The sequence below is a fragment of the Ptychodera flava genome, chromosome 4 (assembly GCF_041260155.1).
Source record: "Ptychodera flava strain L36383 chromosome 4, AS_Pfla_20210202, whole genome shotgun sequence".
NCBI lineage: Eukaryota > Metazoa > Hemichordata > Enteropneusta > Ptychoderidae > Ptychodera > Ptychodera flava.
Window position 1 is genome coordinate 46,929,034 of NC_091931.1, and position 26,561 is coordinate 46,955,594.

A 26,561-nucleotide genomic window follows, 5' to 3' on the forward strand; every position below is an offset into this window, starting at 1 on the left:
AATAATGGGAAGTGAAAACTTATACTCCATTTCATCCAAATTACCATTTCCACCAAGGGTTCTGCATCATTAAATTAGATCAATGTATTCGTAATGTGAATATATTGGATATATTAGTTGCTGTTTATAGACAATGTACAGTTCTCGGCATATCAATGCTGCTCAAAGTTTATATCAGCTGTAAACATTTCACTATAAGAAGAAGTGAGCACAAAGTCACTTCTTCCCAACGTTTCATAAAAAAACAAATTTACTTACAAGAAGCAATCAAAGTAAAGAAATTGCTCCTTTTTTAACCAAATGGTGCGTACAGTTATATCAATTGACAGAGTAGTTAATACATTTTACTAATACTAGAGAGGGAGAGGCGTGGAGTCACAACTAACTTAATCTTCATCAAATTCTCTTGTGTCAAAAGTGTTTAAATCTTTTTATTGCCTTTGTTCAAGATCCCTTTCCCACAATGATATTGACCGCTACTCAGCAGGGCTTGGGTATTCCCTCACTGTGTCTATGTTTTAGAGTGATCTTCCAACTTTAGAGTAATTGCAGATTATAAAAACTATGAGTTTGACAGTGATCTTAAACAAACAGTGGTCTCTATCATTGTCCCTTTGACGTCAGATCAGTTGTGACTCCACCCGGCTTCTACCTACCTACCTCTACAAATACTTTGATATTCAACCTATACCGGTACCTTACTGTTAATTGAACTTGAAAATAATGGAAGTTGTTAGAGTTATCTGTCAATAGCAATTTTATAGCTGTCTATACCTTGCTGACCAATGACAATGGTTGTTACATACACAGGGATGGTGCTTGTATAGATAATGTTCTAGATAGCTGTCTGTACCTTGCTGACCAATGACAATGGTTGTTACATACACAGGGATGGTGCTAGTATAGATACTGTTCTAGATAGCTGTCTATACCTTGCTGACCAATGACAATGGTTGTTACATACACAGGGATGGTGCTTGTATAGATACTGTTCTAGATAGCTGTCTATACCTTGCTGACCAATGACAATGGTTGTTACATACACAGGGATGGTGCTTGTATAGACACTGTTCTAGATCATGGTGCTGATGTTTATGGACTGACAACTCACCCAAAGAAACCACTGACTGTTGCGTCATGTTCAAGAGACTCCACCGTCAGAATATGGACCTTGGCTCCCTTGGTGACAACTTTACAGATGAAACTCATCGCCAAAAGACCACTCACAGAAATAGTCAGTACTCCAGGTAGGAAAGGTAGACGCACTTTGTTTTTCACCGTTCTAGTTTTTAGATTTTAATCTGTTTGTGAATTAAAGGGCTAGTTGCTGTAACTTCTGATGTTTTTTGTCACGACTTTTATTTTGTATGTCAAAAGCAAGTTCTTGTTTTACTCCCCAAAGCAAGTTGAAACACTCAATATTAAGTTTGTCAATACAGCATGTGAAAAGTGTATTGTTATTGTTAACATTTGAATTCTAGTTTAGACTGGAATTTACCAATCAGCAATAACAATGCATTCTGTACATGTAGAGTCTGAGTTGATGAGGTCAATACTGTGTATCTCAACATTTGAATTCTACCGGAAGTCCAGACCGGAATTCACCAATCAGCAATAACAATGCATTCTGTACATGTAGAGACTGAGTTGATGAGGTCAATACTGTGTATCTCAACATTTGAATTCTAGCGGTAATGCAGACCGGAATTCACCAATCAGCAATAACAATGCATTTTGAACATGTAGAGACTGAGTTGATGAGGTCAATACTAAGTATCTCAACATTTGAATTCTACTGGTAGTCCAGACCGGAATTCACCAATCAGCAATAACAATGCATTCTGTACATGTAGAGACTGAGTTGATGAGGTCAATACTGTGTATCTCAACATTTGAATTCTATCGGTAGTCTAGACCAGAATTCACCAATCAGCAATAACAATGCATTCTGTACATGTAGAAACTGAGTTGATAAGGTCAATACTGTGTATCTCAACATTTGAATTCTGTCGGTAGTCCAGACTGGAATTCACCAATCAGCAATAACAATGCATTCTGTACATGTAGAGACCGAGTTGATGAGGTCAATACTGTGTATCTCAACATTTGAATTCTAGCGGTAGTCCAGACCGGAATTCACCAATCAGCAATAACAATGCATTCTGTACATGTAGAGACCGAGTTGATGAGGTCAATACTGTGTATCTCAACATTTGAATTCTACCGGTAGTCCAGACCGGAATTCACCAATCAGCAATAACAATGCATTCTGTACATGTAGAGTCTGAGTTGATGAGGTCAATACTGTGTATCTCAACATTTGAATTCTATCGGTAGTCCAGACCAGAATTCACCAATCAGCAATAACAATGCATTCTGTACATGTAGAGTCTGAGTTGATGAGGTCAATACTGTGTATCTCAACATTTGAATTCTACCGGTAGTCCAGACCGGAATTCACCAATCAGCAATAACAATGCATTCTGTACATGTAGAGTCTGAGTTGATGAGGTCAATACTGTGTATCTCAACATTTGAATTCTATCGGTAGTCCAGACCAGAATTCACCAATCAGCAATAACAATGCATTCTGTACATGTAGAGACTTAGTTGATGAGGTCAATACTGTGTATCTCAACATTCTTTTAGGAGTAAAACAAGAAACTATTATTGACATACACAACAAAAAAAGTGAACGAATCACCAAAATTCCAGTTAGTGGCCCTTGAAATGTTCATAAGTATCAGATGATAGCTTGATCCATCTTTGATATTCTGAACCTTACTTTTTCTGCTATTATGTTTTCAAATCAAATCTGGATTCTGATCATAAAAGACATGATGTTACATCACTTCACTCTGACTAACATGTACTTAAATTTCAAACTAGAGGCCTTTCTTAAATATCTTCATACATGTGCTCCAGTATTTCTGCAAACAGTGTAATGATTCATTGTGACTCCATCTCAGTTGTCTCATCTCACAACAGTTTATATTTTGTCAGGTTTTCTCTCCTGACTCAACAAAATCCTGGGAAAATTAGTATTTCCATGTTTAAGATGAACCATTATGTCTGGATAATCACATTGTTGGTGAGTTGCAACTCTTGACAATTCTAATGATTTCATTTGACTGTCATCTCAGAACATGCATCTGCTGTTGGTGTCACACCACTACTAGCTGGCAAGAATTCAAGAGATTTAAAGCAAGCCTTGGAAAAGTTATCATCAGACAATGCCCATGCCGTCAAACTAAAACTCTTCTCAGAGTTTTTCTCTGTAAGTATTCAAATTCAAAATTTATCTCACCATAAAATGGCTTAACTTTAATAAAATTTCAAGTGTCAACCGTAACACCACCATGGTGTGGCCCAAACCTGTTGTTATCAAGGGTGACTTTGTGACCAGTTGGCTGCAATTGTTAGTGAACAGATTAAATCAGCATTTAAACATGTATCAATTGATTGAGATTTTAAAGTTTTTCTATTGTTTTATAAAATTTGAAATATCTTAATGAATTCTATGATACAACAGCTGTAGGTACATCACCATGCACAGTAAGTCATTTTCATAACTTTTCCAGTTTCATGTATTAATTTTAAATGAAAACAGTTGTTTTAAAGATAATGTTTTTTTCATCTATCTTATTCAGCCACCAGGAGGTGCCAAAAATCTGTGGGAATTGGTTGATATTGTGAATGGTCAGGATACCAATATGACAACAGATTACAAGAAAGGAGTTTTACACATGAAACATCTCACCAAATACAAAGCTGTGAGTTTGAAGTTTTATTCATTCAATCAAAGTTTTTCTAATAATCATTAATTTACATATATTTGTATGTTATTAGACATGAAATCAAAATTATTATTATGATGGCTTAAATTTTCATTAATTTTGGAAAATGAATCCAAATACTTTAAAGTTTTGAATCAACAGTCACTTGAAAAAATAAAAACATGTGAAATATCAATATTTCTATCCCTGATTCTGAAACTGTCTCAAAACTTTAGAAAATAATGTTTACCGATCCAAGTCAGTATTTGAGATGAAGAAACATTTTGTGTGTTTGTATCTGATATGTATTGTCCATGATAGTCTGGTGCACAAGAACTTGAAATTGTGAAGATGTCAAGATTTGGAGCTGGTATCGGAGCTCAAAGTAAAGAAGAAAGATTACGGGAAGCTGCACAGATTCATATACGACTTGGAAATATCCAAAGATATTGTGAATTAATGGTTGAACTAGGAGAGGTAAGGTTAAGATGGAAAAAGAAATACTTGCATTTATATGAAATATGTGTGCAATATGATAACTAGGAAAACACCACTACTGATTCTGTACTGTGAGAAACTGACAAGTATTTTTAAATGCAGTGTTTTTATTTTATCCATCATTTTACCCTTGCTTTGATTTCTGGTGATAGAAATTCTTGGTGTCATTTTGATTCCTTCTCAAGGTCTAAAAAGTGTTCTTCTTCTAGTTAAAAATCAAGTCTGTTTAATGCTGTTATTTTTTCATAAATTGCTTGTAAAATTTATCAAGTTTATCAATGTTATTATGGTCAGAGCTTCTCTGTTTTGTACACATAATGTTTCTTCTGTTTTTCTTACTGTACATTATTTTACAATTGTCTTTCAGTGGAACAAAGCATTGTCTGTAGCTCCTGGTGTCTCCTATGAATATTGGAAACAATTAACAGAAAGGTAAAAATATTGTTTTTTGAATCAAATATTGTTTTTCACTGTTATTTAAGTAATGTAAGAGAAATTTCATATTGCGTGATATCAATGCTATGTCAATATCAACAGAGCTTTGCTGGTAATGTCTGTACATTGATGGAAGATTTTGTCTCATCTTGAAATGAGTGTATTGAAAAATGTTTATTGTGTAAAGTTTTAAAATAGTGCAAAATGTACCTTAATGAGTACAATATTATGCTTTGAAAGTCTGTGTAAAGATGACAGCAAGTAAATATTACATCCTGTCAAATTTACAACTATTTTGTTACTGCAATTATAAAATGTGATAAATTGTGAGCATAACTGTCATATTAAAACCAACTTTTTGATGTTATGATATTTAGACATGCTGACTGTCTGATGAAAGAAGACAATGATGCGTGTATACCATACTGTGTTGCTACTGGTCAAGCTGCTAAACTTGTAGACTACCACTCAGGCCATGGACAATTTCAGGAAGCTATGCTAGTTGCACAAGTGGCCTGTGAGGGCAGTCTCCGGCCTCCATACACTGCATATCGCCCAGATGGAAAGTGCAATGGTCTAGAAGAGCCTCTTCCTGATTACAATAAGTAAGATTTTTGTTTGGCTTTGAAATGCAACTTACTTGCAAGCATTACCTTTGATATTAAATATATTTGTTCTTATTTATAAGAAAATATAGTTTTGCTCATCTAAAGTAATTTGTGCCCAAACAGTTACTGCTTTTCTGTGTTGTGTGCTGATGAAATATCGTATTATATCTGTTGAGTCAATTTTGCTGTGGGATTTTACTTGTTGATTTTAACAGTACAGTGTTACTTTTTTGATTGTGAGATATCACTTCTTTTCCATGAAGTTGTTAAAAGAACATTTCTAAATGTTCACATTGGATAAAATACTTGCCAGTAAGTTCCAGTACTGAAATTTTATATTAAATTGATGTAAATAATGTTTATTTGTAACTTTGACAGGATACTTCATAAATGTAGTGAGGAATTAGCAGATTGGTATTTTCAAGCCGGTTCACCCGTCCTGGCAGCATGCTGTCATCTTTCTGTTGAAAATGCAAAGGTGATTATAGAATGATATATTTTAATAAAAGTTTAAAAAATTCATACTTCAAGGAAGCTAGGCTGTTATTTTTGCACAAATTCTATGCCATTGCTTTAATGTTTATCACTGAAATAGAATTTGAATAATGTACTTATCTTATCATTGCAAACATACCTTAATTACAATTGAAAATGCAACTTACACAATTACACTGAACTGCTGGTGCAAAGGCTAAATCTTCTGAAATGATGCCTTTGATTTTGTCATGAAATTAGCTCTGAGACAAATGAACCAGTATCTCAAGTATAAAATTGCTGTTATTGCCGATGTTATTGCTACATTATTTAAATGATAAATGTTCCAGCGTATGGATGATATTCATTGTTTTCATATGACTATGTTTATTAGTACACCAAAGATTATTCATAATGCATAGACATCTTTCATTTGTTCATAAAATTGTGATAATGTCAGTATTATTAAGATGTCAGTCACTATATTGACAGTATTTCCTCAGTTTCACTGCTAGCAAGCATTTCTTTTTTTTTCGGTTCATTGCGTATCATAGTTGCACTATTTTTTTCATTAGTTGGCCATGTCAAAGCTGATACGTGGAAATGAACTTGAACTTGCGATTAGCACTGGGTCAACTTTGAAAACAAAGGATCATAGAGCCTTGACTTCATTTGCTACTGAATTACTGGCTAGAAGATGTGAGAGAATAAGTCGTTGGTGAGTTAGATACTATAACCCTCGCTGTCTAAATCTCAAAATGTTTTGTTAATATAGGGTAACGTCTGAATGTGAAGTAAGGTTGCAGAAAGAAAGAGACTCAAACAGATAGACAGACAGACGGGCAGATGGGGTGAGGGTATTCAGTCTTTAGACTGCACAACTCCTTGTCACAACACCGTCTATACAAAGCACGCTGGGACTATATAAAGTATGCTGGGAAATTTCTACACTTATTGCCCTAATGTTATGGTGGTGGAGAGTCAAGCAAACCTAGAGAGATTTTACTTCAATTTTTCTCTGCATCAATCCGAACTGATTTAGGGTTTTTAGGTACTGTGTAATTACTTGACGATTCTGTAGCATTACAGTATTTGATACATTTGGTCAGCCCTTGAATATTTTGCTACATTCTTATATTCTTAACAATTATCATAAAACTGTTCCTGGTAACCAGAAATGGGAGCTGTTAAATCACTAAAAACTGCTTTGCAAATGACCTTCTACTTACCTACTTCTACTGTCTTTGCAGTATTTGTAACTTGACTAATGTCTTTCCATCTTTTTCCTTAATCTGCTTCCTATCCTGCAACATACAGCTTCCCTTCATCTGAATACAGGTATCTCTACTTTATCTACAACTCTAACATTTTACTACACTGACATCTGTCAGTTTGCTTTGTCAATTTTCCACTTTACTTGTAAAGGTGATTTCACAATGATCAGTTTTGAGAACGTACTTCAAATCAAACTCACTTCACCTTGGTCACCTGATAACAATCACAACTCAGTGGCGCCCCCAATCACAGTCATCTCTCTATGTCCCCCTTATTACACTCACAACTTGAGCCATGCACCCTTATCACAGTCATAACTCTATGTCCCTTATCACAGTCACAACTCCACTCCCCCTTATCACAGTCACAACTCCACTCCCCCTTATCACAGTCACAACTCCACTCCCCCTTATCACAGTCACAACTCCACTCCCCCTTATCACAGTCACAACTCTATGCTCCCCCTTATCACAGTCACAACTCCACTCCCCCTTATCACAGTCACAACTCCACTCCCCCTTATCACAGTCACAACTCCACTCCCCCTTATCACAGTCACAACTCCACTCCCCCTTATCACAGTCACAACTCTATGCTCCCCCTTATCACAGTCACAACTCCACTCCCCCTTATCACAGTCACAACTCTATGCTCCCCCTTATCACAGTCACAACTCCACTCCCCCTTATCACAGTCACAACTCCACTCCCCCTTATCACAGTCACAACTCCACTCCCCCTTATCACAGTCACAACTCCACTCCCCCTTATCACAGTCACAACTCCACTCCCCCTTATCACAGTCACAACTCCACTCCCCCTTATCACAGTCACAACTCCACTCCCCCTTATCACAGTCACAATTCCACTCCCCTTATCACAGTCACAACTCCACTCCCCCTTATCACAGTTACAACTGTATGCTCCCCCTTATCACAGTCACACCTCCACTCGCCCTTATCACAGTCACAACTCCACTAGCCCTTATCACAGTCACAACTCCACTCCCCCTTATCACAGTCTCAACTCCACTCCCCTTATCACAGTCACAACTCCACTCCCCCTTATCACAGTCACAACTCCACTCCCCCTTATCACAGTCACAACTCCACTCCCCCTTATCACAGTCACAACTCAACTCCCCTTCATCACAGTCACAACTCCACTCCCCCTTATCACAGTCACAACTCCACTCCCCCTTATCACAGTCACAACTCCACTCCCCCTTATCACAGTCACAACTCCACTCCCCCTTATCACAGTCACAACTCCACTCCCCCTTATCACAGTCACAACTCTATGCCCCCCCCCTTATCACAGTCACAACTCCACTCCCCCTTATCACAGTCACAACTCACTCCCCCTTTTCACAGTCACAACTCCACTCCCCCTTATCACAGTCACAAAATGTCAATCATAACTGATTTCCTGTGAATGTCACAACTCTATTTTCCCCTTTGCACTCACATGCACCATCGCCAAATTGCCCATTTCAGCCTTAAGTCCATACCTCAGCAACCACAACAACAACTTAATGCACCCAAAGACAACCCTGTGCAGTCATAATGCTACTATTGGCACTGCTTCAGCTAATGTGGTCATACCATTGTAGAAACTTAGTCTTGAAATCAGTAAGTTTAATAGTTGAATATTTGTTTGCATACACCAAAGAATCACCTTATGTTTCAAAGTAACTTAATTTGTTTTTGCCGCTTCAGTTGTAAAGTGTATGCACACTCATTTCATGTGATAAAAACTCTACATTTGGTTTTTTTCTGACTATAACAGTGTAATGGATCTCTGTGATATTGTTATTCGCTTGACCAAGTGTAAGAACTAACAGGATCAGAGGGGATCGTTTGTTGTACATCTATGTTAGTATTGCCCTTTCAACTACAATGGAATATTTAGATAGTGGAAATCCAGGAAAATCAAATTTTGCTTTCAATGAATGACAGTCAACAACAGTGTCCCAAATACATACAGTAGCTGTAACTGTTGATGATTTTTTTCAAACTTTTTATTATGTAAGTCAATTCCAAGATCTTGTGAGACTTCCCAAAAGCATGTTGAAATACTTGCTGTTAAGTTTGTCAACACTGCGTCTACACTTGTGAAAGGCATGCACTGTTTGAATTCTAGAATTTGCCTGATGATAATGACAATGGAGTCTACATGTGTATGTTGATAAATTAAATACCGTGTGTGTTAACATGCAGTAGGGAGTATAATAAGAAACTGTAGTTGACATTACAAATAGAAATTATCACAGTGCAAAAAATCATCAAATACTTACAGCTACTAGCAAATCAGAAATTTGTGAAATAAGGAAAATTGTTTTGGTCTATCAAAATATGGACACCCTAAAGAAAATAGTTATTGGTTGCTTACGTGTGTATTACCTGATATCAACAGGGACTTAGCAATTGATTTGTTGAAGACCATCCCTGACTGTGATCTTCCACTTATCAGAATGTGTGCAAGATGTACTGGCAGTTCTGCTGAAATCAATGATCTACATCAAAAGGTACCGGTAGTTGTCATGTCATGTCATGTCATGTCATGTCATATTGTGTCATGCCATGTCATGTCGTGTCATGCCATGTCATGTCATGTCATATTGTGTCATGCCATGTCATGTCATATCATGTCGTGTCATGTCATGTCATATCATGCTATATATTATGGGTTACACTGAGTGAGGTCACATGTTTATGTCATATATTTGCCAACTTAGAGTGACCAATAAAATTTATTGTAATGTTTATCAAACTCTTGTACCCTATAATATTAGTGTTTGGGAATAATAGAAAAATGTAACATTGAACTTGTCATGGTCATGAGACGATTATTGAACAAACAAAAGGGACAAATAAAATGCAAATGCAGAAATATATTCATTGGAAGTTTTTTCCACACACATGCACGCCAGGTGCAAGTCAAGATCAAAGTGATCTCATCAAAATAAGTCACATTTGTAGGTTTTTGATTGAATTTGTAAGTTAACTTCTGTACCTTTACATTTTATGCTAGGCTGGTTTGGCTTCCTTGGAAGACTCCTTGAAGTTTGCCAAAGAAGCTGATGATCAAGGCAACACTCTTGAGGCTGTGAAATATTACATTCTTTCTCCAAATCCTGAAAGTGCCCTGGATATTGGATTAGCTGAAATTAAATGTGAGTATTTGTAAACTACAAATTTGAAAGTTAATGTTGCCATGGTTTGGTTCTTCTCTTTTCATTCATTGGACTTTCATGTTGAGTTAGAATTGATGACAAATGTTCATATTAAAGTACTTGATATTAAAAAAGTACTTTTGATAAGTTTTATGATGGACAGTAGAGGGCCCCCTCCATTGTCTATGACTTCATCAAAGCTTTAAACAATGTTAATGTTAAATATCGATGTTTTGTTTGATATTACTTTGTTTGTAATGAATAATTCTTCACGATAATGGCATAGTGTACCATGGTACAAGAAAAGACAAATGACATTTCATATATAAGACTTGCTAACATGAATTTTCCCAATATTTCAAATATAGGTTATTTATCATGAATAATTCTACTACACACTTTGTAAAACATAAAACAAATTGCTTGATGTGAACCAAATACTACTCGGGTCTCGTTTGGTGTTATCAGTGCAGACAAGACTTTCTGATTCATGAAAAACATTTCATAACCTTACAAGTGTGATTACATTGTCAGTCTTGGGGCAAGATTACATATTCATCGAAGAGGCAAAGACATCATTTTCCTCGACCTGTGCTGTGTGTCGTACTTGTTTTACTGGTGCATCTGAACAATACTGAGTTTAGCAATTGGTTTTCTTGAAGGGCCCTCCAATAGCTTCAGCAATAACTTGACCCCTAGGATGTTATTAATTTATAAATTGTTCAGGGTGGACTTTACTCCTACTTGTTGCTATTTTTAATACCAAATTTAGGGAGTATGGTTGTATTCCTGAATAAAATGTGTTCTATGATGTGTTCTACAGACTCAGTACGCCCAAGAGATTGCTTGATGGCAGTATAAACAAACTAGTGTGTACAAATGCATAATGGTAAAACACATATTTCTATGCACGTTTGGATACATGGGTTTGTTCATACCATAGTCAGTTCAAATTCCAGGTTTAACCTATTTCAGTACTCTCTATGACCTAACACCACCTACCCTTAGTCTGTCCATATTGTTGACATTCTTTGGTTTGACTCATTCAAAGGGAGATAGACCAGAGATGAAAGCATTGTCTCAGACAATTTACCCTTTCAAGATCAAAATTTGTGACATCTATTTGCCTGTCATTTGATCATCTAGAATATCATGGCATTGATTTTTTCAGCCAAAATGTCTGCATCCAAATGGCAAGTGGAAGAAGTGAAACCATTATTGGATTTACTGTCAAGTATACGAACAGAGAAACTACAACAGCAGAAATGTTCCAAGTAAGTGTCAAACAACAATAGTTGATAAGCAGGATAAGACAGTTTGAGGTAAACTTTGGTGTGACAGACTTTAATCATCCATACTGTACGTAACATGATTGCTATATGTTGTAATTAACAGTCGATCTGTTTCAAATCTAAAGAGAAATGTGATTGGTGAACACAGTGATACAGTACCAATCAGATTTTAGAGACCAAGCAAATGCTCTATAAATAACCTTGAAGTTGGCAATGATATCTAAGTTTGCACTATATTGACTGAACTTCTGTCTATATAAATGTTCATTTTCAGACAGCGTAATGAGTTGCTGGCAATCAGTGCCTATATTGGTGCATTGGTTGCTTTGAGAAGGGAGTATGATAGCATAGTGCCAGCACTCTTTGAACATAGCAAGTAAGTGACCCAGTTATGTTTACATTCAATTGTCTGATGTGTTTGTGAACATGTCAATATTTTGTCTTATGATTCTTTTCAGCAAAGTAAATGCAGTTAATGGAGATGAAGATGATGATGATGATGATGATGATGATGATGATTATCGTAATGATTAGACTGTGATAGTGATAATAATCAATAAGAGGTTTCAGATCTTAGGAAACATTGATGTAATGATGATGTGTATAGAAAAGATTTAATGTGCTGCATTCATTGAATCTTGCTGGAAATGGAATAAAACTCTAATCCAATATTCATTGTTCCTTTATTGACAGGTTATTGTGTACAAGGGATTTGGTTGCCGTTCCATTTACAGAGAAACAAGTTGTATCAGAATTAGAGGCTTGGAGAATCATTAAACAACTAAACAACAAAAGGTGAATTTTGTTTGTAGTGTTCATTATAAAACCACAGACTAGTACTTCTCTCACTTTCTGATATTTTTGAAAAAAGATAATCTAATCAACAAGTCCCATCCTTGTCTTCTTGAAGCCTCCACCCCTTAATCCAAACTTTCTGTACCAGTTTTTGCACCAAAGTGGTGTTCTCCATATTTCATAGCAATAACTATAAGTGGCTTCCACAATAATTAAAATTTGTAAGCATTGATAGTCCTGCTTAAAGAACAAAGCACTTCAATAACTGCGTACATTTGTCTGATGAATAACTTTAACACTTTCACCGTGGGAGGGCGCATTCTGCGCCAACGGCCAGACTGCGGGAGGCGCGTAAACGCGCCAAGAACATACGCGTTTATATGCGTTCGATATACGTTGGCTTTGTCTGATCTACATCATGTTTGTTGACTATTTCCTCAAGCCTAGTGTAGCGTACGAGGTAGAGGTCAAACCTAAATGAGCATGCGCGCAAAATTTGTAAACAAATGCCACCATACTCTGTCATTTCTCCGCCGTAATTTGTAAGGATCGTGTGATCAGTTGTTATTTTTCTGTCAGGGGGTATTTAAAAATGGCGACGCGGGCACAGTTTAACACTGACCAAGCCCTTGAGCATGTTTTCCTAGACAGTGATAGTGGAATTGTAACTGGTCGTGAAACTGAACTCGACGGAGATAGCGGAAGTCAAATTTCAAATTACAACTCTAATACCGAAATTCAATATGTTCCCGAACCAGTTGAGCAAAGACAGAGATTGCAAGCAAGACAGGAAGGTAGGCCAGCTAGCTGAGCATGCTGAGAGCAAAGTGCAACAAAGGGTCGGTGACAAACGTCATAAATATTGATGGGGTATCCTGTGGATTTTGTACGGCATCAATCTATCAGTGACAATTACACATATCGGACTAGCTACAAGTATATAAGCATATATATAATATATCTCTCTTTTGAATGTCAGATGATACCTGTTGTTTGAAGATGAACTTGTAATAAATATGCATATTTACCTCATTTATGTTGAATATGTTTTAGAGTATGTGTTCCCCCTGCTTAATTTGAGTTAATATAATGTAAGTGGTAATTTAATAAGTGTTATGCTGACAAAAATACATTTATATATTGAAATAACAAAAAATGCAACATTTTTTGAATTTTTTCTAAAATCCAATATGGCTGCCACTTTCACGTGACCTTCCAGATGAGTCACGTGACTTTTTGTTCATTTTTATGATGCCCTGTCATATTGCAATACTCACTGAAAAAATTGTCCCGAATACTCGTATAGTTACAAAGATACAGCTCATGCATGTAAATCAATATTTATAAGGCCATATATCCATAGAAAACTACGCACAGGAATGCACGTATAAAAATTAATACGCAGTGAAAGTGTTAAAGGTAAGCTGCTGACTGAAATATTAAAACATTTTCCATATTGACTGCGTCTTTTTGAAAAATTGTTCATGTTGAAATTGCATGGCCTACAAGATTTAATAATCTTACAAAAGATAACCTATTTTTACACCAAAATAGCAATCTTGGCACCTGTTATTAATTTTTAAAAACCTCATTCTTCTTGCAATAAAAAGAGCAGTACGGATAGACCAATAATAAAGATTTGTAATACATGGCCATGTCTAGATCTAGGGATTGACACACTTGTCTTTAAATTCTGACGAATGTACCAACTTTGATATTTCTTTTGAAACTTTTATTACACCGTTGCTTTTCAGCTCATCAAGGGAGAACTCAACACCAAAAGAAGAACATAGAGTCATCTGTGAGTCTCTTCTGAAGAAAGCTGGACCAGAGAGTAGTGATGTTGATGTAGGACCAGATCTGGTATCAGGATCTCATTTACCAAGTCATTCTGATGTACATGTATCCTATCTGACGGGTAATAGGATTCAGGTAGGTTGCGTAATTGGTATTTTGGTAATAGGATATTTTAGATTGTGTAATTGGTATTTTGGTAATAGGATATTTTAGATTGTGTAATTGGTATTTGGTAATAGGATATTTTAGATTGTGTAATTGGTATTTGGTAATAGGATATTTTAGATTGTGTAATTGGTATTTTGGTAATAGGATTCTGTCAGGTTTTGTTGATTGATTACTAAGCAATAGGATTCTGATACATTATTTTATTATGGTAGTTTATTGGCAATTTGATATAGTAACATTGTGTTATTAGTTTGTGCATAATGGGATTTACAATTGAGGCAGGTTGTTACTGAGTAGACTACCGGCAGTGAGGTTGGTTGTGTTAACTGTTTACAGACAATTCTATTAATGTACCGGTAGGTTAGGGTACTGGGTATTTAGGCAATAGGACTGAGTTGCCTACTAAATAATTAGACGATAGGACTCACGTAGGTTGTGCACTGGGTATACATGCAATATGATTCATGTAGATTGGGCAAGAGGATTATGTAAGTTTTTTACTGGGTATTTAGCTACAGGGCTCATATAGGTTGTTTACTCAGTATTTAGGCAATAGGATTCAAATAGGTTTGGTATTAGGTATTCCAAGGCATTAGGGTTCAAGTAGTTCTGCACTTGATACTTGCTTTACCAACTTGACTGGCAACACAATTCAGATAGATTGTGTAATTGTTTCTTATACTTGTAGCAGCTATTTTACTCTTTGTAAAAGGCAATAGGGTAATAGTTGGTTGTGTCAGAGTTCATCCTGAAAATTAATATTATTAAGCAATAATGTACCACCTCCGGCCCATAATGGACGAACACAAACTTTGCACGACATAATGTACGAGGCGAAGTCGAGTACATTGTGGAGTGCAAAGTTTGCTTGAGTCCATTAATGGGCCGGGGGGTTGCATTATTGCTATTATTTTATAGTTTTGGCAATGCCAGCGAATTTGTAGTTGTAGAAAACGAATAAAAAAGGAAATTTAAACCGAGTTTGAAGCCAGTGAGCGTCTTCCGGCATGATCGGCCCTGACTCTGCATACATTTACACACACTCCACACTGCAACTGCACTGAACACGCACGTTCAACACAAAAAATGACTAGCACTTTCACGGTTCATTTTGAATTGAAAAACGATGTATTTTCGAAGGAAATGAAAAGTAACTGCATCCCTACCGTCTATATCAAACTTGAAACATCACCTTTAAATATCATGCCATTCAAAAAATCGACACGGTGAAATGCCAGAGATGAAGAAAACGGAATGTTCATGCATCGACATCAGTATGATCAGCGAGCTGCATGCCATGGTATCAGCTGATCAATACGATCATTATTATGTCGCTAGTAGTACAGCATTCATTGCAAACGATATCAACAGAGTTCAACATTGTTATTCAAATGTTTATATTTCAATAATAATTGTGTCTATAAATTTAATTTTCGATGGCTTCTTGAGAAGAGCTATTTTATTTCGGCGAACGACAGAACTTGATGTAAACGGGTGCTTGAAAGGTACAGTTGACAAACATACTAGAGGGTTTCGGTACCGTCGCGATATCGAGAACAAGGCAAGGTAAAATCACAGACATGGAGAAAAAAACGATGAGTTGTGTCCGATTACAGTCAGTGCATCAGAATTAGGTGTTAGATGTTAGATCAATGGAGAGTCCACGTCGTCATGATTGTTGGTAGTAGCTGACCTTGGACCGAGACTTTGAATGGCTCCGTAGTATATCCGTAAACACTTCCGGTCAAGGTTGATGACAGCAAGCTGCCGTTGTTGGCCCGTTTACGGCTGGTTCGAGTAGCCTTTCACGCTTGCATCGTTTACATGGCCACTGACATACATAATATGCCATGTGTCAAACCCAGTATCGTCTAGGAGTTTGCAAACGTACTGAGTTCTGTTTCACCTATACGGCAACGAAGCGAACCATGTTGTAAACAAACGTAGTAGTACAACCAGCGTATCGGACGGGGACTGCATGCTGAGCGCCAGCCAGACAGACGGCAAGTGCGTGCGTGAGGACTCAAAAAATGTAATAAATCGTACAGTAAGACATTATTATCAATATTGTGAACCATTGTCAAGATTTATAGTTTTGTGTATTACATGGTTTATCCGATATTTCCCCTCCTTTTAAATGCGCAGTCCTTTTTTCGTTTTCAAAAAAAAAAACTTGCTCGCTGTGGGGCCGCAATGCTGAATAATGGAATACATTATCAGTAATAATGTATGGATATGACGTCACAAAATTCACTGGTATTGACAAAGCTATAATATAATAGATAATATTGTGTCACTTACTCATATAATTAAATTGGGGTATGGAGGCTTTGCATGTGCGAGAATAGAGAACTATACAACCCACATGATACATGGCATTTTTACAATTTGAAAATATTCTAACCCCAAAAGTCCTTCTTTCCTACAGCATATTTCAGTTCAAATATTCTCTTTGACTTACAGGGACCAGCTTTCTTCCTTGAGGATGGTAGACAAGCAATATCACTCAACGATGCATTGATGTGGGCCAAAGTCAACCCATTTTCCCCGCTTGGTACAGGCGCCCAAATCAATCCATTTTAACCTTGGTCTGAATATCAGTTAAAGAGCTTTCCAGCATCATTATAACTTTTGCTGATGAAGTGCAATCCAATGATAGTAGTATATGTGAATGCAGCAGTCAGTGTTTTGCCTACTGTCTTTAAATCTAGGTAATAATCTATTAACAATCTACATCCTTGCTGATATTGCTAGAAGATCATAAGTTATGCATTCAGTGAACAAATCAAATTTGATCAACCTTTACCACTGTTCAGAGTGTCTGCTGAATCTACTCTTATACACCGGAGAAGACAAAGCCTGATGGTTTCAAAGAGGACTTACCAACCCATCCAGTGTTACAGGATGTAGAACTTATATCAGTTATCCTGTGTTAGAAATTCCAATTAATCAGTGCTGTAATTGGAGAAGTCGAATAGACCAATCCTGTGTTTGAAAGGTCCAATAGACCAATTCTGTTTTGTAGAAGTCCAAAAGATTAATTTTGTGTTGGAGAAGTCCAAAAGACTAATCGTGTGTTGGAGAAGTCCCATAAACTGATCCTGAGTTGCAGAACACCATTAGATCAATCCTGTGTTGGAGAAGTCCAATAGACAAGTCCTGTGTTCCAGAAGTCAATTCAATCAATCCTTCATGGAGAAGTCCAATGGACAACCTGTGTTGCGTAAGTCCAATAGACAAGTTCTGTGTTGGAGAAGTCCAAGAGACACTACTGTATCGGAGAAGTCTAATAGACCACTCTTGTGTTGGAGAAGTTCTGGACCAATCCTGTATGTGAGAAGTCTAATAGACCACTCCTGTGTTGGAGAAGTCCAATAGACCAATGATCAGTCCTGTACCAGAGCCAAAGACGTCTGATCATTCCATCCTGTCTTGGAGAAGTCTAAACCACATCTTGTTTTGATGAATTCTAAACCTCATGTTTTATTTTTATTTGAAAAGCATAATTGTCATCCTGTTTTGGACAAGTGGGATGAATCTTGTCTAATGCATACTTATCAATGATCTTACCATGATCAGAGATTTTTAGCCCAGAAAACCACATTTTATATTTCAACTGAGTTCAAGTTTTGTTTGTATGGCAATTATCCCCTATCTTGTGACCATTAAGTCAATTCAACTGTAATTTCTTTAAGATGGTAGGTGAAAAATAAACAGGTTTACAAACATTACATAAAATTTTGACCCTGACCAACATGCCAAATACTGAGATTTTGTATCATCAATAGTATCATATCTAATGTTTGTCCAAAGCAACTGATCAGAAGTAATCTCCAGGTTAACTTATGTTTGGACACTTGATGTTTTATTCATCAAAATTTCCAACGTGTCGTGGATAATTTTCCATGCACAATTTATTTACAGAGGATGAAAAGTGGATGTGTGTAGTATCACTCATTAAATATTCAACATGCTATTACACTGCAACCTGTGTGCATGTGGTAGTGCATAAGAAACCAGTCACTATTGTAAAGACACAATTGCTGAAAATTGGGATACTGGACATGTGCAGTATGCAATGACAGTTGCCTACTTTATTACACATGGTCAGCTGTGATTAACTGATTACCAGCAGATGACTAGAAGTGTTCCATTTCTTATCATTTTCAAGTCACCTTTTCAACTGATGACCCCTGAATGAATGTCACTTGACCTTTTGTAGCCAGTCAGAAAGTTTGATCTAGTGCATGTGATATGCTAAATATGTGTTAGTATGTCCATCAAGCCTTGATAATGTAAACAACACAATCCCACCAAGAACATGAAGAAGGTTTAGTCCTCAAGTTTTTGCTCAAATTATAGATATTATTTGTTCAGTTTGAAAGCAAATTTTGATTGATATTGAATGACAGGTTGCCTGTTTCATTATTCATAATATCAACAGTGAATTAAAGTATTTGCAACTAAATGGTGAATTGTAATAAGCAAATGCCAATTCCTTATGTGAGTAAACTTTGATACCATACAAAACTGAGCTAGAACTCTCAACAGTTTGGACAGCAGTTTATTTCTTGTACACAGTGGGTAATGTGGTACTGCATTGTCATTGAAACCAATATAAAAACAAAATTAAATGACTAGATTAATGTAGATTTAGCGAAGTGAATTCATAATTTTTGTCTTCAATGTTAATTCTATATTTATAGCTTAGATTTCTGTCCATTGTGGAGAAAAAAATATTAACATCAGGGAATTTTATGAAGATTAAAACACTTCATAAGTCACTTCAATCAACCTGAGTTCATTGCTTCTGTAAAAATCTTTTTCATCATGTCGACATTTAATTAGCAAATAAACTACTTGATGGCATGGTTATTTCAAAATTAAATGTTTTATACATGTTGTTGACTTGCCTGCCTGAAAGCAAGGCTTAAACTATAAAAAGTTGAAGAAGAGAAAAAAACTAAAAAACAGTGGTACTACTCAAGACTGCTTCTTTGCTTAGATTCGGTATTCTTTGTGTATTTCTGCAAGTAAAATGTGAAAATAGAAAACTTGTCAAATGACTTAAGACAATCTCATGAAAACCTAAGATTTTTGATAAATCAAGTTTGAACTTTTCTTTTAAAAACAATCATAGAATAGGCTATGTACAGGGCATTTACATGAATATATTTGTTTGTTTTGTTAAAAGTAAAACATCAATTTTTCAATTACCAATTTAGGCCCCAAGCTAATCAGCTTATTGCCTGTCAAGTACCCTTAGCTTATTGACTTATTGCCTGTCAGGTACCCTTGGGTTATTGGCTTATTGCCTGTAAGGTACCCTTGGGTTATTGGCTTATTGCCTGTAAGGTACCCTTAGCTTATTGGCTTATTGCCTGTAAGGTACCCTTGGGTTATTGGCTTATTGCCTGTAAGGTACCCTTAGCTTATTGGCTTATTGCCTGTAAGGTACCCTTAGCTTATTGGCTTATTGCTAATCAGGTACTCTTACCAAAAGGTAGAAACTCTAACAGTTCTAAAACAAATTCACACATATTGAAGTTAAAACAATGTCTGTGGATGGAGGGACTGTAAACAAATTAAAAAATCTAGATTTTAGGACAGTACTTTGAAAGATTTGCAATTATGATGCAAAATTTTATCTGCTGTATGGTTGAGCTTACCTTGTTCCATTTATATGCTACTTCATCGTATTGTGTGACTTTATCCAGCCAGTTGACTACCACCGTGATGCGTAATTTGTGTCCAACAGACATGACTTACAGTAAGATGTATGAAAGAATAACTGATCAAATGGTTAGATCACAGTCCCTCCACACACACTGTGTGGAGGGGATGTGGTCATATGTTTGACATTTTATCTAACATCCTGGCCACAGACCGGATATCAAGCCTGCAAACACCCAAACTATCAAATCCTTGACAGATTTAATGACAGTGATAAACCATTATTTCTTGACTGGTGTATTTTACTTTTTACAACCTTAATTTATTCAAAGGCACTTTTAAATCTTACTGGAATGTTACTGTAATAATGATGTACATTGGTTTTGCTATAGCTGGTAGAGAAGGAAATTTAAACGAAAACTTAGATATTTTCATGTGAGTTTTTTGTGATGTATCAAAAGCAAAGGAATATTGAAACTCGCAGAAATATCACCACAGTTGCTGGCCATGGATCTAGGACCCTGTACCTCAGCTACAAATATTGACATGCACCCAAAACCTCAAAAAAATACTGGTAACTTAGTTTTATGCTGTTACAATCACCGTCCAAGTGTGTTAACACATGATTATCATGAGGCCTTTACTTATGGAATTTGTAAATACACTTACCTGTCCAATGTATATAAATATAGCTCAACTATGGTTTATAGAAAAAAGACACTTAATCATTATTTCCTGTGGTATATTACGAGATCACAAAATAATTTGAGTCAATAGGACATTTTGTTTAAGATACAAGAACCATTTTACAGATGTGTAATATATAAATGTATACCTGGATAATTAAAATTATTTAAAAAGTGGAAATAAGAAATATCTTTTAAAATTTAAATTAATGCTACATCAACTTGTTACTTTTGACTTTTTCTTCAGTATTTTTGTTCCTTGTATCAACCATGGTTTCTTGCTGTACTTCCTTCAGTATTTTGAAATGCCCATTACTTGGTTTGTCAAAGCATCATGTCAGTGTGTATGAATTGTTATTGTTGATAATTAAGTTCATGCCTGGACCAGAATTTGATTATCAATGCTAGCGATGCACAACACACATGTACAGTCAATGTAGACAAGTAAAGCTGAGTACTAGGTATTTCAACATGCTTAGGGAACTAGACGTAGAAACTGTTGTGGACACATGTAACAAAAACCTGAAAAATTGCCAAAAGTTCTGGTTACTAAGGTTTTCCCATTTTCTGTATATTCTGTGTTGTATTTGTGTAAATGAAATATTTGTTTGAAGCCAGTGTTGTATTGGGTAAGGTCTACAGTAGAATGAAAAGTTTCACATTTGTAATCCATTAGAGAACAAACTATTGCATGTGTTGACAATACTCTTCACTGACCAATGCATTTCTGTCAGTTTTATCTTACATGTACAACAAATTGTTGCTATGTTATAGGTGATACCATAGAGATGGAATTATTTGTATGTGCAACACACTTCAATGTTGTGGCAGTATACATATCTTGTGCTTTAAAAAAGCAATGTGTATCATATTTCTTACCACAAAATGCTAGTAAAATTTATCTACTAAAAATGTAGTTGATTTATTGTTGTGTGATTTTTACCTCCCATTATGCATATGTCTTTTTCTGGTATGAATAGTTGGATGTGAGATGTGGTGGTACTCACCTCTACAAGATGCACATTAACAATAGTAGATTTTGAAAGCTGACTGGTGGTTACCATGACACACTGCTTTAACCTACCGCTGCTATATGTATTGATTTGATGGTTATCAGGTATCAAGAGCATACTGTATGTTGTTTGGATGATGTCTAGGTGTAAGTGGAATACCATGTAAAGTATCATATTGTGTGTGTTGATTTCATGGTCACCTGGTATTATACAACATAGTGAATATTCATTGGATGATAATTAAATGTCTGTGTTTAGAGGTAAGTCATTGAGTTCAGATGTTTTTTAACACATTTTTTCTGAGTTCATACATTTGACAACACACCATCATATTTGTGAAAGGTGGGCCACATAATGGTTCTACTCCGGAATAAAAAGGACGCGATGCGTTCTACAGACTCAGTATGCCCAAGAGATCACGTGATCGCGGTACAAACCAACCCGCATGTGCACTAACGCATGTGGAAATACACGTTCGTCTATGCCCGTTTATACACATGAGTTTGTTTGTACCATGGTCCATTCGAATTCCGGGTTTGACCTATTGCTTTCTAAGGTTTTAGTTCCATTGCCATACCAAGATCGTCAACACTTTTGACAGTGAATTATTCAGTATTGACAAACACACATGAATAGTTTTACATCAGTATATTTTAATAAAGACCTTGTGAAACATACCACTGTGAGGGTATTGTAAATTCTGTTATACAACAATGCAGACTACGCTGAAACAAATTTACTGAAATAATAGACATACATTTAAAATTTTCAACAAACCCTCCTAACCACTGGGAGGCATGTTATAGCCCAGCAAAGTCAAAGCACAGACTCCGCAGAAAGCATGTTCAAACTGTGTAGATGAGGCATAAATAACACTTGTATGTGTTCAGTCAAATTACAGCTGCAGTTAATCTTTGGTCATGATTTTATCGTTTGTTTTGATACTTGTAGAGATACTAATATGTACAGGTAATTCATACAAATGGATGTTACATACAACATTGTCTATTCTGTATGACTGTATTTCACTGCAAATGTTTAGTTTACTTTATTGTTTATTCTTTATGACTGTATTTCACTGCAAATATTTATTTTACTTTATTTACAAAATACAATTCACCTGAAGTAAGAATTATATGTTGTCAACATCTCTGATTCTTGTGTGACATTCACATCGGAATGAAAACATTAGAATCAATGCAGTCTCTTCTTTGCTTTCAAGAAATGTCTGTCTTGTCTCAACAATCTTACTTTTCAGTGAGCGTATCTCAGATAACATCTTCAACAACAGCAAAAAAGAGGATAAAATTAGTTGTATATTTGTCTATAAATAATATTTAATATCCTTCAATGGCAGGTCTTGAACCTCTTGACCTTGAACTGGCAGCTGAAAGTCTCATGGAATGTTGGGAATTCTGGTCTAACTGTTTGACTTGGATTTCTTTGAATTGGACCATACTTGGCTCACGACTTGGTGGTTGACTTGTCCTGGATTCTATTTGCAACAGAAATTAGAAAAAGATATACTGGTAATTAGAGGAGGAACCTGCATTTTGTAAAGTCAAAATTTCAAAAATGATATTACATTTACGTGTTCTTGTTGATCAGATTTACTTTATGATATGTGGTTGAAAGATTCTATCAGGAAACTTTCAGCAAAAGTTTAAATCTTTAAAACTTTTGAGGCGCATACTACTTAATACTAGAAACTTAGCATGGTTAGTGGTCACTCACCATGACAAGGATACTACCAACTTAATAGGCAATTCAAATTTGATGTTGACATTTTGATCTAACATAACTTGGTTGCAGTGCCTACATTATAGGTCTATATTCTGTAGCAAAGTTGTACATACTTGTTGGTGGTGTTGGTCTCTTAATTTGTTGACTGTTTGGTTTTGTATCTCTGGGGTCAGGGCTGATATCATCCGCATCATAGCTATGCTGAGGTGGCTTTCTGGGACTCAACTGTCCCAGTGTTGGCTCTATGTCAAAACGTTCTGGATTCTCAAATCTTTCTTCCCGTCTATGTTCTATGTGGTTGTCAACAATATTTTGGGCCTAAAGAAAGAAAATGTAAATCCATAAACAATGACATAAACAAAAGCAATACTAGAACAAACCAGTTGTAGCAGTGTTCTGCCGGAATCAATAAGCAAAGAAAGCACAACTTGACAGCATGTACAGTGTAATAAGGTTTGGTATAAGTGAGTGTAGAAAGCCTGCTAAATCCAGTACATATATATATTTTTAAACTGAATAGACATTATGAGATTTTCAATTTACAAATGCGACAGTAGAACAATCTGTACACTGTCCACAATGCTGTAATGCAGTGTACATCTGCCAATTCATGAACAGTACTATGACAAATCATATTGAGGTCATAAAACTTACCTTTTGTTGGCATGTAATTAAGTTTGGTTCCGTTATAAATTCTGTTATTTTAAGATTATTTTTCACAGCTTGAGAAGCAGTGCTTCTTGCGTGCATGGGTAGTTTATTCTGGTAGGCTCTGTCTGTGAAATCTATTTCATGGTCAAGTTGAACTCGTTTTATTCTGTAAAGAAATACAAACCAATATCAAATATCATTCCATATGGTATCCAATGGTTTTCCCTGGCTTAGTTCATTTTTCATGACAATCTTGGTAGAACAAGCCTGATTCAATATGTGTCTATTTCAAAATGAAAGACAATTGTGGGTGCCAATACCCAGCGTGATGACGTGAGCTATATGTGACTGTTGTCATATATGAACATTAACTATATGACTGGGGAAAGTCAATCCATGTTAACACTGGGCAAGTGAATATCAACCCATGCTGCCATTCCTTGAGGACAATTGAAGTATGAATGTTTTAATGGACGGTGGGTACCTTGGTGGTCATAGCAACAGAGTCAGCAGTCTCAAACTTCAACCTATTCACCCCAATTCCCTGTAAACTGGTCCATAATCACCACTGATAACAATAGCTTTGGACTAAACCATAAACCAGTGGGTTTGCTCATTACTACTACAAATCAAAATTACTGCCCACCAAGTGAGAAATATCATATAATGAAGGTGAATCATCTATGATTATAGCTTAATTTGCCAGCAAGATTTGGTAAGTTAATGTCTTTTTATATCAACAGTTGTCAGAAAAACTTGGGGTTATATGTCTGAGTAACAGCAATAGGTACTTACGTTCTGTTTGTTAGTTTGGTGTAGATGAGTTGAACTAGTAATTCTGCTGCATCAGGTTTACAATGTATCGTACCATCAACCAATTCATGTGGGATATCAAGATTTCTCTTCTTGAAAAACTGCAAGAAATCATTAGATATTTTTATTAATCTGAATACACTATATTGAATTGTAATTTTCCTTTCTATCCTCATGTAACACTGAAGGCTGGAATGAAACGTGTTTTAGTAGGCTTTCATTTCTGTTCAATAAGATGGTTTGTAAAATGTTTGTTTTCTTGTACTTTGAAAAGTAAAGTGACATTTTACTTGTGGCGAGTTGCAAAATTGATGTTGCATTCTATTTTTTTTTTTAAATTTTGTCAAAAAGCATACAAAGCAAGTTATATTGTTCTGTATATCTTCACATATAATAGTGACTGAAAAGCATACAAAACCCACCAAAAGCACCTGTTGCCATACTGCTTTGTGAAAGAGCTTATGTCGGCCTAAGCTCTAATTTTGTCAAAGAAGAATGTATCAGTAATGTTCATTTTGGTCTAATGAAACAGACAAGTGACCAATGACAATCATGGCATTGGAAACACTGAATGAGCATTTTGTGCTAATATAGCCCACTCAAGCTCAAAGGTACTGTTTGTTAAATCAGTGTAGGGTATAAGTCCACTCACCCTTTCTAACTGTGACCAATTTCCCAGTTTTGTTGGCAAAGATCGTCCGTTGTCATATGAGTGCATTTGAATCTCCTGGGGAAAATACCATGAAAATATTTCTGCAACCAGGAAACCATTTGAGAAATCCCTGCAAGATTTAATTAGACACAAAGAATGTAAACAACATAACAATTTAGACTCTGTCTCTGCTGTCAACAGATTGCCAATATGTAACTCACGGGTATGTATGTATTAACTGAAGAGAAAAGCGGTGAACAAAGCTAAAGATTCACACCATCACATCAGATACTACAGTACTAGTACTTCATAGCCTGCCATGAGTAATCCATTGCTGGCTAATTTATATGCAAATGCGGAGATAATTACAAATGTCACTCATATACCTGCATTGCATCTGTAGCTATTTGTTGATTCATTTACAAAAGCTCCTTCCTGAAAATTCACACTTACGAAAAAAACAGTCTGTTCGTGATCACCCTTACCAAAGTTTACACTCACAGTGTTTACGTAATATAAACTAAGGCCTAAGGGGGTAATTTTGACAGCTCAATATTTTCACCACCTTCTTTGTCATGACTCAGACTGTAATCAGAAGACCTATTTGTGATCATTTGCTAACTATATTCTTTTTGTTTGTTTCAAATAATTCCAAATCTACGCTGTTAAACACTGTGTTTGAGATGATTAACTCAGCATGCAATTCAGCAATCGATGCGTTTTTAAGGGTTCCCAGTCGTTCACGTCACGATGTACTATACTGCTGTGCACACTTGATCACCTGCAGTGTGTGGTCTAATATTCCGATCACCTACCTTATCGAGTTCCTCACTGGAAAGCTTAGATCTAAACTTTGAAGCCATTTCAGGACTTCTCTTGGTAATCCAGACATTCTGGTAGCGTCAATCTGACTAAATGCAACAGAAAAACCTCTGTTCCGTGTTCGATTCGGACGAACGTGGACGGGTCAATTTAGCCTGGCAAGCAATTCTCTCCCCGTTGCTATGTTTGTTAGCAACCAATGGGTTGGAATTTCTT

General features: G+C 36.1%; 2 protein-coding genes across 5 annotated transcripts in view; one reads left to right on the forward strand and one right to left on the reverse strand.

Moving 5' to 3' along the window:
- LOC139131985 (WD repeat-containing protein 17-like) overlaps positions 1-19,240 on the forward strand; it is an 82,903-nt gene extending 63,663 nt beyond the window's left edge. Inside the window, exons 13-28 of one of the 4 annotated variants that reach the window (XM_070698333.1) lie at positions 1,048-1,256; positions 3,144-3,277; positions 3,651-3,773; positions 4,098-4,253; positions 4,642-4,706; positions 5,087-5,314; positions 5,696-5,795; positions 6,367-6,509; positions 7,109-7,129; positions 9,481-9,592; positions 10,099-10,240; positions 11,412-11,514; positions 11,807-11,908; positions 12,226-12,327; positions 14,082-14,259; positions 16,756-19,240. In XM_070698333.1, the coding sequence (XP_070554434.1) occupies positions 1,048-1,256; positions 3,144-3,277; positions 3,651-3,773; positions 4,098-4,253; positions 4,642-4,706; positions 5,087-5,314; positions 5,696-5,795; positions 6,367-6,509; positions 7,109-7,129; positions 9,481-9,592; positions 10,099-10,240; positions 11,412-11,514; positions 11,807-11,908; positions 12,226-12,327; positions 14,082-14,259; positions 16,756-16,875 (2,038 nt within the window). In that variant the 3' untranslated portion in view covers positions 16,876-19,240. The remainder of the gene's footprint in view (positions 1-1,047; positions 1,257-3,143; positions 3,278-3,650; positions 3,774-4,097; positions 4,254-4,641; positions 4,707-5,086; positions 5,315-5,695; positions 5,796-6,366; positions 6,510-7,108; positions 7,130-9,480; positions 9,593-10,098; positions 10,241-11,411; positions 11,515-11,806; positions 11,909-12,225; positions 12,328-14,081; positions 14,260-16,755) is intronic. The other 3 variants (XM_070698334.1, XM_070698335.1, XM_070698336.1) reach the window with 3 other exon arrangements.
- Positions 19,241-22,297: 3,057 nt separating this feature from the next.
- LOC139131988 (spermatogenesis-associated protein 4-like) lies at positions 22,298-26,546 on the reverse strand. The gene is made up of 6 exons (XM_070698342.1): positions 26,339-26,546; positions 25,524-25,653; positions 24,854-24,972; positions 24,062-24,224; positions 23,521-23,725; positions 22,298-23,159 (listed from the first exon to the last, which is right to left on the reverse strand). The coding sequence occupies exons 1-6, from the start codon at positions 26,413-26,415 to the stop codon at positions 23,002-23,004; spliced, it is 852 nt and encodes a 283-aa protein (XP_070554443.1). The 5' UTR covers positions 26,416-26,546; the 3' UTR covers positions 22,298-23,001.
- Positions 26,547-26,561: the final 15 nt, after the last annotated feature.